Source organism: Rhamphochromis longiceps, linkage group LG15 (assembly GCF_057381845.1).
Source record: "Rhamphochromis longiceps isolate RC_006_pf linkage group LG15, R_longiceps_female_GT1.1, whole genome shotgun sequence".
NCBI classification, from domain to species: Eukaryota; Metazoa; Chordata; class Actinopteri; order Cichliformes; family Cichlidae; genus Rhamphochromis; species Rhamphochromis longiceps.
In genome coordinates, this window is record NC_140571.1 from 38986975 (window position 1) to 38999144 (window position 12170).

The window sequence follows — 12170 nt, forward strand, 5'->3', positions numbered from 1 at the left end:
CTCATACTGCGCCTGTTGTGTTGAAGGATGTAGAATGTAGTACAGCTATTCTCTCTGTTTACCTGAAGAACATAAAAGTTTGTAAGTTCATCAAAGAGCAATACCATCGGCAAGATTTTGAGTTTATAAAAATGCAACCATTTATGTATAGCGATGACGTAAGAAATCACTTTCTTTCAGATCAAATGAGGGATTTTTCAGATATTGGACGGCTTCTCGTCAACCTCTAGGACTCTCTGACAACATTCTCCCCTCTTTTGTCTTTCTCCCACAACTTGCCTTTCCTTTCTGTCCCAGTGGAGTCCAGAGGAAGAGCTTATTTTGACCAAGCTGACATTCATTGGCTGTGGCGCATCTCTGTGTGCTCTGGTGGTGACCTTGATGCTGTTCACTGTGCTGGAGTAAGTAACTGATTTTTCCTGACCTGCTTGCCTATGATGCGAAAATAGCTGCCTGTTTTCTGTCTGCCTGAGCCACGAGACGCAAAGCAGCCTCACCTTTTTCTGTGCTGCTAAACACAGCAGTCACTTTTTACACCTGGTGTCAAGCAGATGCAGTGGTTCTGCTATACATATTTTATGTTGTATACTGTATTGTGTTGCTCAAGTACCTACATACTTTTGAAAACAGGTTCATCATTATTTCCAAAGTCAAAATAGCAAAAAACTCTCTTTATAATAGTGGTCTTGAAAATGCTAAAAGCTTATAATTTGGACTCATTATATGGAATTTATGTAGCACAAATATCATTTAGGCATTTTTTTGTGTATTTTTTACACCTTTTTGGGCATTGCCATGTTATAAGAAAGACACGCTGAGATAACTGATCAGTAGTATCGTTGCTGCTCTGTTCCTAAAGCTATGATAGTATTGACTTGTGCTAATCCAGTAATTACTGTTGTCTACATGTGAGTCCACCCTGAAGGTTTATGGTGGCATTCTCTAGCTGTTAATTAACATTACGGTCATTGAGGGATCGCGATCAGCTGGAGAGGAGCTGCCTCGGCAATTTACGACTGCCCTAAAAACAGAGAGCGCAGGCTCGCGTTTCACGCGCGCTGATGTATGATGTACATGTGTTTGTGCGCTTAAATTCACTCGCAACCAGAGACAAAGCTGAGGCTCACAAAGCCGAGGACGCTTGTATTCATGCGGCGGGATTACAGTGGTCTCAAGCAGTGATGCAGACATGAAATGAGCCTGATGGGCAGATAATGAGAGGCTCTCTAGTTAATTTACCTCTCAGCCAGTTTCAGCTGTCTCTTGTTTTTCTGTTTTCTGTTTGATATTTCAGTCTGAGATGGAAATATTCAATGTATTGATTAATTAATACGAGTAGTTGTTTTGATCTTTTTGGGTGTTTGAGGAAACAGTGACATATATGGTTTCCTTATTGTGGTGCCATTGACATTTTCAGTTAGTTATGCGAACAGGTGGGGGGGTAGAAGGCACAAAGCACGTTGTCAGTATTTTACGTCACATCTCAGAACCAAGTCAATCTGTGAATTAGTGAGATTCTGCACAATTCTTAGTTCTGCTCCTTTATTCTGTATGAAAAGCTTTTCTTTTATCTAATCCCTGCAGCCGCCTGAAGGCAGCATTCCAGTTAACTGTTGATCAATCTGCTGCTATTTTTGAGAAGTGTAGCACCGGAGCATAGTGATATTATGTACCAGCTTCCCTTCTTGTTTACCTTAATATAATCATGTAAAACACGCAAGTGCAAGACCACTACACATACCATAGTGTCTGTTACAGCTATCTGTCTCTTATGACCAGATATTTGGCTCATTTATGACTGGTGGCTCCTCTGTCTTACATTTCGATTGATGTTATTGGTGACATGTGTTAAACAGCAATGTTGCAAAACCAGAGAAATAGGGTAACAGTTTTGTGTAGTGTCGACGTGGGATAGCTTCCAATTTTGTTGTACTATTGTACTAGGTATGACTGCACAATGACAATAAAATTTATCTTATCTTATCTTATCTTATCTTATCTTATCTTAGCAGTATAACTGAGATAGCATTTGATTGGTGCAATGCTGTGTAAGCAGGCTCCATAGCATATATCTTCCTTTGGATGAGGTTTTGTTATCCCCCTCTGTATCCACAGTATCCCCAAATCCGACAGGACGTCCATTCACAAGAACCTGTTCGTTGCCCTTATCTGTGCCCAGGTGATTCTGCTGTGCAGCGGCTCAGCCATTCACAACAAGGTAAATGTTATGTTGATTTTTAAAAGTAGGTTTGCAGATTTCATAACCTTTATAGAGGGTATCATTAAATATTGTTAGAGTTACACCTATTTGCAGTATTTTTACAGTGAAACAAGCAAGTGATTTAAATCTAGATTTAAGAAAATACAGAGCATTTATAACACCTACATATGAATTGTGCAGTATTTAGCTGAAGCTTAGAAATATTTGAAATGACTGTCTAAATGAAAAAACATGTCTTTAGTTGGTTTTTAATTCCTATTGCAAATAAATCATAATCATTCATTTACACAAACTAACATTTGCTGAATAGAGGCTACAAAAGCATGCATACAGTTATCTTGTGATCGTGGGATTGATAATGATGTCAATGGGATATTTCGTCTTAAACATACAGTTTAAACATTTTTCATTTGTGTGTGTAGTTAAGGCTTGTAGCCATTCTTGACTTTTATTACTTAGTATCACTAATGCAACTTTCATCTCATAATGACAAATCTTATGTTTATGCCTGTGCTTGTGTGTTGTAAGGTGGCTTGTACGCTCGTGGCGGCGCTGCTCCATCTCTTCTTCATGGCGGCATTTAGCTGGATGCTGGTGGAGGGTCTGCTGCTCTGGAGCAAGGTGGTTGCAGTCAACCTAAGCGAGGAGCAACATATGAAATATTACTATCTCATCGGCTGGGGTACAGTTACATGACCAAACCAAATTGTTCCTTATCGTTACACATGCAGACGGGCTGCCAGGTTTTTCTTGTGGAAGTAGTTGATTTGTCACACTGTGTAATGTGCAGTGCTCTAACTGACTCTCTATATGTGCGATTCAACAAAACATCAGTGCTTTTACCTCCTCTGTGTGTATTTTTTAAAACCTCTCAATCTAACCAGGTCTGCCTGTGCTGATAGTCACCATCACACTAGCGTCAGCCCCGAGCAAGTACTCGGCTGATGACTACTGCTGGCTCAGTCTGCAGAATGGCATTATCTGGGGTTTTGCTGGGCCTGTCATCTTCATCATCATGGTCAGCAAATTGAATTATAATTAGCTGAACTGATGTTGTTAAAATAGAGCATAACAGGGATGATAGTTTTGGACTATAAAACCTAATGTTACTACCTCTCCTTAGATATTTGTATTTACTTTCTTTTATGACGGTCTCTGTGGAATCTTTGCTTCTTCCTCATTTCTGTACTCTCCTGATTTTATTTTGAAGGTGAACATATTGGTATTAACCAGGGTTGTGGTCATCACAATCTCCACAGCCAAGAGAAGGTCCATCATGTTGGCCATGGGAGCCAGTCCGGTGGAGCGAACGTATGAGCAGATCAGGTACCAACCACAAGGAGGCACCATTTGTCCTCTTTTTAATGTGTATTGGCCTCGGCCAGAGGCCTTGAAACGGACAAGCTGTAGTCATTAAGTGATTTTGTACTGCATTTTGTCATTTTAAATCAGTGGCTTTTGTTTATCAGGCGAGAGAGAGGAATACTTTTGAGTGGATTTTATTAGTGATAGCCATATAAAGGACTTAACTGATTGCAATGTTATACTCTCAGTGTTTAATATCGTTTAAGTCCTGCCAAATTGTATATATTGTCTTGCAACAGTATATTTAACTTCTGCTTATGTCATAGAAATAATTCAAACTATGGTGTTGTTTGGAATTGAAAGATTATGTTACTAACTGACAAATTTATATTCTTTCAATTTAAAAGAAAAATATATAAATACATATGATATGTTTGTTAACTTATTTTAGTTTGGATTAATTTAGTGTTAATTTGAAATGTAGCATGCGTGCAAATCACTAACTCAAGTCCCGGAGTTTTGTACAGTTAACGTTTCTTGTTCCATACCATCTACCATTGCTAAACCTGCCTTGGTACACTGACGTCTCCGTTGCTGTTGCACTGTGATGTCAGTACAAAAGCACCATCCCAGGCTGCGTCCCTGCTGTCTTTTCACTTCAGTGGGATTGGAGTAAAATCCTGCAAGCTTCTATGTAATCCTAGCAGATGAAATCATGATTGTGGGCGTGTTTGAACCTACCTTAGTCCACTGGGGCTCACAGTAGGTGCTTTATGAAGGTTTTCAAAACAGGCCTTGAACTATTTGCCTGGGTGGCAGCCATCTCGGAAACTCAAACACATTCCTCCGCTGAATAAACTAGGGCCCGTCGCATGCCATGTCACACACACGAGAACACACAGACAGCTGTTGTGGTTTGGCGGTCACCTAAGCGGAACGCTAATTCCACTCTAAACAGAATTAAGGTGGATTTAAGGTGGGAAGTTTTCACCCCGTGAGCCTTCCAGCTGTATAGGCTTGTATATGGAACAACTGGCTCACCGGAGCTTCTCAGTTTTGACAAAAAAAAATAAAAAGTTGGGAAAGTTGGAAATTGAATAGATGATCAGAAGGAGAACCTGAAGGAAATAATTAAATACATTTTACGTGGTTTGCTCAGCTCAATCAGCTACTTTAGAGTGGTGTGATTGGTTGTTGTGTTTGTGGGTACAGGGCTGCAGTGAAAGCAGTGTTGGTGTTGCTGCCCATCCTTGGACTGACGTGGCTGTGCGGTGTTTTGGTTCCTCTATCCATTGTAATGGCCTACGTCTTCATCCTCCTAAACTCCCTACAGGTACACACACACACACTCAGCTCACAGATGTTGTGTTCAGTGTGTGAAAGTCTCGAAACCTAAACAATATTCGGGAAAATAATATCAGTCGTGACTGCAATACGTTTACGCATGCAAAAGCTCGCCTGGCGATCTGTATTGATTATAGCGTATAGAAATAATACGCTTGTTATTTACACTATAATTACAATGAGACGTCTTTTGAAATAAACAAATCCAAGCATGCATAATTCTCTCAGTTGTAATATCTCCAATGAGAGAAGTACCTTCATATCGCACGTATTTTTGAAAATCTTGTCATAAAGAAAAAAAATGGAATAAGGCTGTGGCGAAAACTTTTGAACAACTTGAAAAAAAGTTCAGACTTTTAACAGCTTTTTTTCATCAGTGAGAAACAGAAAGGTTTTCCATTATACATTGTAATTCTGCCCTTCTCGCATGGTGAGGGTACACAGACTGTCAAGGTTTTTATTTGTCAGTGACAAGGCTGAGGCAGAAAGGGGAAAAAAAGAGCTCCGGTCTGGCTTGTGTTAAGGAGGTGCTTCATTTTAACAAGGAAAGTGGGTTTGTATTGTTTGTTTGATTATTTGTGTTTTATGTATTCAGAGGTCAGCATTACTCTTGTTTTTTTGTGCCTTATCAACGTTGGTTTTTAGGCTTTTAGTGCTGAAAGTTAGCAGTTTGACTGCCACAAACTTTGAACAAAGATATATATATATATATATATATTTTTTATTGGCACTGTTTAAAATAATACAACAAAATTCATGAGGTGTGTCTGTGGCCATTACGGCTCCATTTTAAAATGGTCACAATATGAAACAAACAAAAAAAAGAGTTATCTGAAGCCTTACTTTCCTCAGCAGTGATTGCGGGGAAGCCTCGGATATGAAATCATGTAATTCTCTCACTGCAGCGGGCGGCCCCGGGTCAGCCAGCCTCGGCAGCGTCTCCAGATCTGCTGCTGCGATTTGTAGTTGTCTTTTAATCAGCTGTATCTTTAATTGAGTTGTATATTTAAAGGGAAAATCAATAGAGGTTTCAGCTGCGGTCTGATCCTTACGTCCGGCTCCTTGGTTACCATAAATAGTTTCTGTTTCTCCCTCATATCTCATTATATTTTTTTCTGTGTCGACAGTAATTAATGAAGAAGGTTTTCTTTCTGGGCTCTTATTATACAAATGCACTGCTTTGCATGCTAATGCATAACATGGATTTCTATTCTTTTCCATGCAGTGGCGTGTCTGCCGCTATCCAGCCTCTGTTATTCTCTTGGATCTCTGGTTTTCTTTCCAGCAATGTATTGTGGGTATATTGCAAAATGGCAAAGTTTGGGATCAAAATGTAAAATAAGCAGCCTCAGAGACGGCTCGCCTCAGGCTCTAGGTTTAAATAAAGAAATGAAATATTTGCAGTTACACTTTTGACATCACAGATTATATTTTCTTTGTCTTACTACATACTTTCAAAGGTAATGGACAGACCATGCATAGTTCCTTTGTGTGTTTGTGTGTGTGTGTCTTGGTGCTGTTGGGATTTTTGGGCAGCAATAAGAGGCCTGTGGTAATACCCAGCTGCTCTGTGATAAAAGAGCTACATAGTGGCTCTTTCAGGAACCCTACCAGGCTGCACTCTACTCTTTTGACCCCGCTGTTCTCACTGTGACAATTAAAGATGGAGAATTTTTACTTCACCTATGAAACGAGCTACCAGACAACATGCTAAAAACAAATGAAATAATTAAAAAGGTTTAAGAGGGTTGTTGGTGTAAATGTGCTCCAACATGCTCATGTTTGTGCTTTAATTTTCTTTACTGACAAAAGTCAGATAACCTGGGGAGGAAGGGGAGTCAGCATGGTATTTTTACTTTTCCTATTCGCCAAAAAGTAACTCTAAGTTGTTCTATCAGTGTCTGCTTGTGGGTGTTGGTCAAACTTTTGTCCATACTGAAATATCTTGACAGCTGCCGAATAAACTCTCATGACTCTTTGTACAGAAATTCATTGTCTGCAGAAGACTTTTGATTTTGGCCCCACGTTGTTCAGCCGAGTTTGGATATTTTTCTCTTGCACAACCGTGAAAAATCTGGTACCATGATTCGTTCTCCAGTGACTGAATTGATGAACTGATCCTGTAATCAGGACAGTCATCATTAATAATTCCTCCTCAGCCATCTCTGCTTGCAGGTGCCACTATAAACCGTTTAACTGTTATCCCTACACTTTTGAGTGACTTCTGTTCTAGGTTAGGTTCTGTGTGAGCATCTGTTTTAAACAAATTCAACAGATGAGGTCCATATATGTTTGACTAAACAATTTTAACTTGCAGAAAACACTGAAAGATTCATATGATTCTTTTTTGGTCAGCTGCAGTTTATAGAATGTAAAAAAATAATGACAGAAATAAAAAAAATAAAAAAAAATTCCAAAGGCTAAAATTTTTATGATTTGAAGGTTTAGGCTTAAAGATTTTCTTGTGTTTAATTGAGCCTGTGTTTATATTTTAATTTTGTTTAATGACCCTCTTAATATGTTAATTAAACCTTGTGTTACAGTGTATCACTACGGTCGTGTAGATGCTATTGCCTTCTATAGTGTCATGGATCCCTTTGGTGTGGGAGAGTCCAGCAAAATATGGTCCCTCTGTAATGATGCTCGTAAAAATGATGAAATGTGTAAAACCCTAACAACGATGCATGCACAACCTGAGCTAGTGAGTGGGCGATAGGAATAAGCTTTAAAAAAAAGAAAAAAGAAAAGCAAATAAATAAATAAGAACGTTCAGGTTTTTTAGGAAATCGTTTTTTATTTGCAGCTGTTGTATTTTCAATGGGCCAGCCAAAGCAACATAAAGCTTAAGCGGCAAGCCTTTACTGTTAAATCAATAAAACAGATAATGTTGACAAGCCTTTTTCATTGCTCTCCCTCGTGCCCTCCTCGCTCGTCTTCTTCCTGCTCCCTTCTTCCTGAAGTATGTCTACCCTTACTGTTATTTCTCAGTGCAAACCAGCTGCAGCGGGCCATTACGAGCAAACATACTGAAGACCGGGCACACAGATGCACTGTACGTCTGCTTCTCTGTGCAGCGAGGGCTCTGAATCTCATCCCTCGCTGCTGCTTCGTTTTGGGTGAAAGTATCCGACATGTGCGTGTCATCTGTGCAGAAGTTATTTGAGTTGTTTAATAATTCTGTTTGGCAAAACAAGAAGGCAGAAATGTTGATATTTTTCTTGATTGGTCCGATGGCTCGTGTGTAGTGCTTTCTTGTAAAGCTATAGAGAAATATTTTTATTTTAGGGAGTATCGGTCAATGCGGCACTATTGTAAACACTTCTAATGCTCAGTAGATGTAAAAACCCACAGCAACAGCTGCAAGTCACATTTCATGTCAAACCAAACACATCAGAAATGAAAAACTAATATATGGCATTTTAGTTTTTAAAGAGAACCATGTGGAGTTTGGAGCAGACATGATGTCCCCCCGACTCAGTTCTAACTTCCTGCTCTGAGCCGGTAGTTTTTATGAACATCTTCACCATAAATGCAGACATGCCTCATCTGCCTCCTTATCAAGCTAGAGATAAATAGCAGCGAATAGCGTGTGCGCGTGTCAGCGAGAGCGAAAAGGGGAACAGGGGCTCTTTGGGGAGGCCATAAATTGCTCCATCCTCCGTCATCCAATCTCTTGGCAATGTCATTCAAAATCCCCTCACTATCCATTACCTGGGTATAATAGGCTCCTGGCCATGCAGTGTCCATCTTATTATTAGCCCATAACTTTAAACTATCAATAACTTTGAGGTGCCGAGAGAGACATTGGGCGGGCGGGGGGATGAAAAGAGGCAAGGGAGAAAACAAAGTAGAGAGGAAGGAAGTTACGGAGTTGGAAAGAAAATGTTAGGGTAACGATTGTTCTCAGTAAGTCGTGGAGAGCGCAACGAGTCCCTGTGGTTTGTTTTCAGTTTTTTGGGTTTTTTTCAAGAATGCATCCTTTTATTTCTGTTATGGCCATTCGCTTCCTGCGGAGGGCAGCCCTGTGCCTTGTCGTTACATTGCAAATATATAGAGAAATCATTGAGATAATTTATCTGAGCTGTTTCATTCATATCACATTAAGTTCTTTTATATCATAGGAATTGATGACAACAACATTTTCTTTTTTTTTTAATGACATGAACACGGCGGCGAGTCTACAGGTGTTCTATCCCTGTGGGATAAAGATGACTTTAGAAGAGATATTTGTACACACCAAGGAAGAATGAGGCAGTTGTATGCTGGTTTGGTTTTGCCAAAAAGTTGGTCCGTGTAACTGTCCCCTCCCCCCGCCTCCACTTCTTCCCTTTGCTTATGATAACATTGCATTGCACTCCAGTTACTTCACTTCAGATGCTCACAAAGTAAATAAAACACTCCTGATAATCCAAAGGAAGACTGAGGTGTAATTTTAAAGCAGCTAAAGGTTTCAAAAAAAATATTGTTTGCATTGTAATGAACTCCTCTACTCAGTCCACTTACATCAACACACATTTACACGCGCTTGGCTGGTGGACGTCAGTATGCATCCGTGATACAGATATGATCAATAGAGTCTCGCACCGCTTATTGATTTTTGCCATATGGGAGATTTGCTGTATAAGTGAGCCATGCTTTTACAGCATCTGAAGCGATTGTTCGAGAAGAGGTGATTTCTCCTCTTTGCTCAGTAGGTCAGAGACTACAAAACATCAGAGATTACTTCTGTAAAAAAATTGAGATTAAATTTGATGTTAACAGATTTAGTGTAACTGGATGTTACTGCATTGACTGGACTTTATAATATGCTAATATCTGACCTCTGCTCACGCTGACTGACCAAGTGGAAGTGAAAAACCACAGCAAATGTTTTTAAAGATTAAACACTCGTAACTTAACGAGCTCTCAGCTAAACAGAAAAGTACTTAATGTTGCCCCAAAATACAAACCGACAGCTTTAACACAGAATCACCGATCTGTATCCAGTTTTGCCTGCCAACGCTTTATCCCTTTCAGGTAAAAATGTCTCAAACAAATTTAAAAGACCTCACATTCAGTTTTAATTCCACTTCCTGTCTGAATGTGAGATGAGAAAAATGCACAGTGTATTTTTTTATGCTTTCATTTAAATTTGCCCAGTTTACAAGTACCAGCTCAGTTAGATATTTGCTGATAGATCAAGCAATGCGCTGCCTGTGCAAAAGTGTAATTTTGCTAATGGTCCTCAGCTTTGCCATGCAAACATCAAGTCAAAAAAAAATCAAGAATTTAAAAAAAGATTTTCATGTTCTTAAATGCAATGCTCTGGCTTGTAAATATTTCAGAGCTCAAATTAATTTTCCGTTTCTCATGTTGCTTGTTTTTTGTGCAAACAAAGCAAATATTGTTATTTATTATATACCTTTTACCTCAATTCAAAATAATCTCACAACAAAAATTTAAAAGAAGAAGGAAAGTGTATGCAAAGAACTGGCACATAGTGGTACATGTGTGATCCTGCATTTCGATTTCTTGTGTAAAGTCTGGCTTTTTTTTTTTTTTTTTTTTGCTGAACATAACGGCCCGTTAAGCATTGTGAATATCTGTGTGCATGTGTATCTGGATAATGTGTGTGATCGCTTGTCACCGCTACCATCAACGCCCTACAAACCGAGGAGTTAGAAGTTATTTTAACTTCTCATTTGGCAGAAGAAACCAAAACAGCAGGACCTGGATCCAGTTTCACAGTCAGGCATCTCCAGCCCATTCATCTGGACCTGCACAACTGGCCCATTCACAGCCACAGCATTCCTCTCCTGTACTCCTTATATTTTCCTACTGTACCATTTATAACTGCAGCTTGCCACGTTTTTATTTTTATTTTTAGGAATGCTACTTTTAAATGTATATATACTCTAAGATTTTTGTAGAAGTTATGCTCGTGGAATTTCCGTTCAATGTAATCAAACAAAGATTCAATGAAACACGTGCAAAATATCAGTCAGCAAACGTTGAAGTGGTCCAAACTGTGTTGTAACACAGTTTTACTGCCTATAAACTCACTCTGCAAACTAACGCAGTGACACAGTCGAGAGTGTCGATGTGCACACATGGCAGAGCTCTCACTGGCCAGATTACAGAGGGAAATGTTTTTCATTTTGGACTGTTTGAGAAAACAGGAACCATATTCCCCTCAATTCCCCTGACATCCTTATTCATTGTCTGCCGTAGCGCTGATCACACGCAATTTAAAGCAGCAGCCATCTCTCCCAGTACAGTGGAATTTACTGGTTGCACAGAGATAGCAAGTGATTGTGAATATTTCATCATTTCTTGTATTAGTTAATATGCTTTCACTAATTATTTTCTAATTATTGAATTGAATTTTAATTCCTTAGCTACTGAAATAAACTAAAATACTGCAAATGCAACTTTGTAACATAAATATTTTGCGTACAAATTATTATTATACAGCAGTGGGTGATGAAATGTTTAAATTAATGTAGTCATAGGTAAAATCATGGAGATTTATTTATAAATCCATATTTTAATGAGTCTGTTGGATAATTATGAACAAACAAATAAATACACTTCTTTCATTGTTTGCATTCCCACTGCCTGGGAAAATAACTTTCCCTTTGAAAAAGAGTCCACTGTTTGCGTTGCGTTCTCAATTACCAGACGCGGCATTAAAACAATATTCAAACGGGATACCAAGGTCAGCACCGATTCCCACCATGCCCGTCTGAGATGGCATTTATAATGAGGATGTAGCTCAGCTTTTTTTTTTAAAAGTAGTATATTTATAGTGTGTTTTGTCTCAACTTGTACTTTTATTTTTTTCCCCTGTTGCCTCTTTTCATCTTTTTTTGTTATATTTTTAATGTTTATTTTAGTTTAAATAAACAACATTAAAATTAGAGCTGTGCTGCAATATTTCATACAAGCGCTTGTTCACCTGTTTGAAGGGAGGATTTCTTACAGATGGAGAGGCTTATTTCACAACCTTAGCATCAAGGTTTGTGTACAGAAAATACTTTACTAAAATGTTCACCTAAGTACCCTTGAAATTAACTGAAGGGTAGACAAAAAAATCAGCCTTCATTCTCATAGAATGTAAATATTAAGTCTAGGGAGTAAAGACACAGACCAGCAGAACCAAAGAACCAGCTGCAGTGGTTCAGATGGGGAAGGTCTGATTGTTAGGGCGGGGAGTTCTCTTGGAGAGATCAGTTTTAAAAACTAGCCTGGGAAAATAAAGCGGCGAGAATAATAGGCTTCCTGTCAAAAGAGGCCAAAGAATTTCTGTCATTGCTCTTGC

The 12170-nt window shown here is 39.0% G+C and overlaps 1 protein-coding gene across 1 annotated transcript in view; it reads left to right on the forward strand.

Annotated features, from left to right (window-relative positions):
* The window catches only part of LOC146653164 (adhesion G protein-coupled receptor D2), a 93967-nt gene that overhangs the window by 11879 nt on the left and 69918 nt on the right, over positions 1-12170 (forward strand). Inside the window, exons 15-20 of the mRNA XM_085383234.1 lie at positions 298-401; positions 2116-2218; positions 2750-2903; positions 3106-3239; positions 3432-3547; positions 4739-4859. Of these exons, the coding sequence (XP_085239360.1) occupies positions 298-401; positions 2116-2218; positions 2750-2903; positions 3106-3239; positions 3432-3547; positions 4739-4859 (732 nt within the window). The remainder of the gene's footprint in view (positions 1-297; positions 402-2115; positions 2219-2749; positions 2904-3105; positions 3240-3431; positions 3548-4738; positions 4860-12170) is intronic.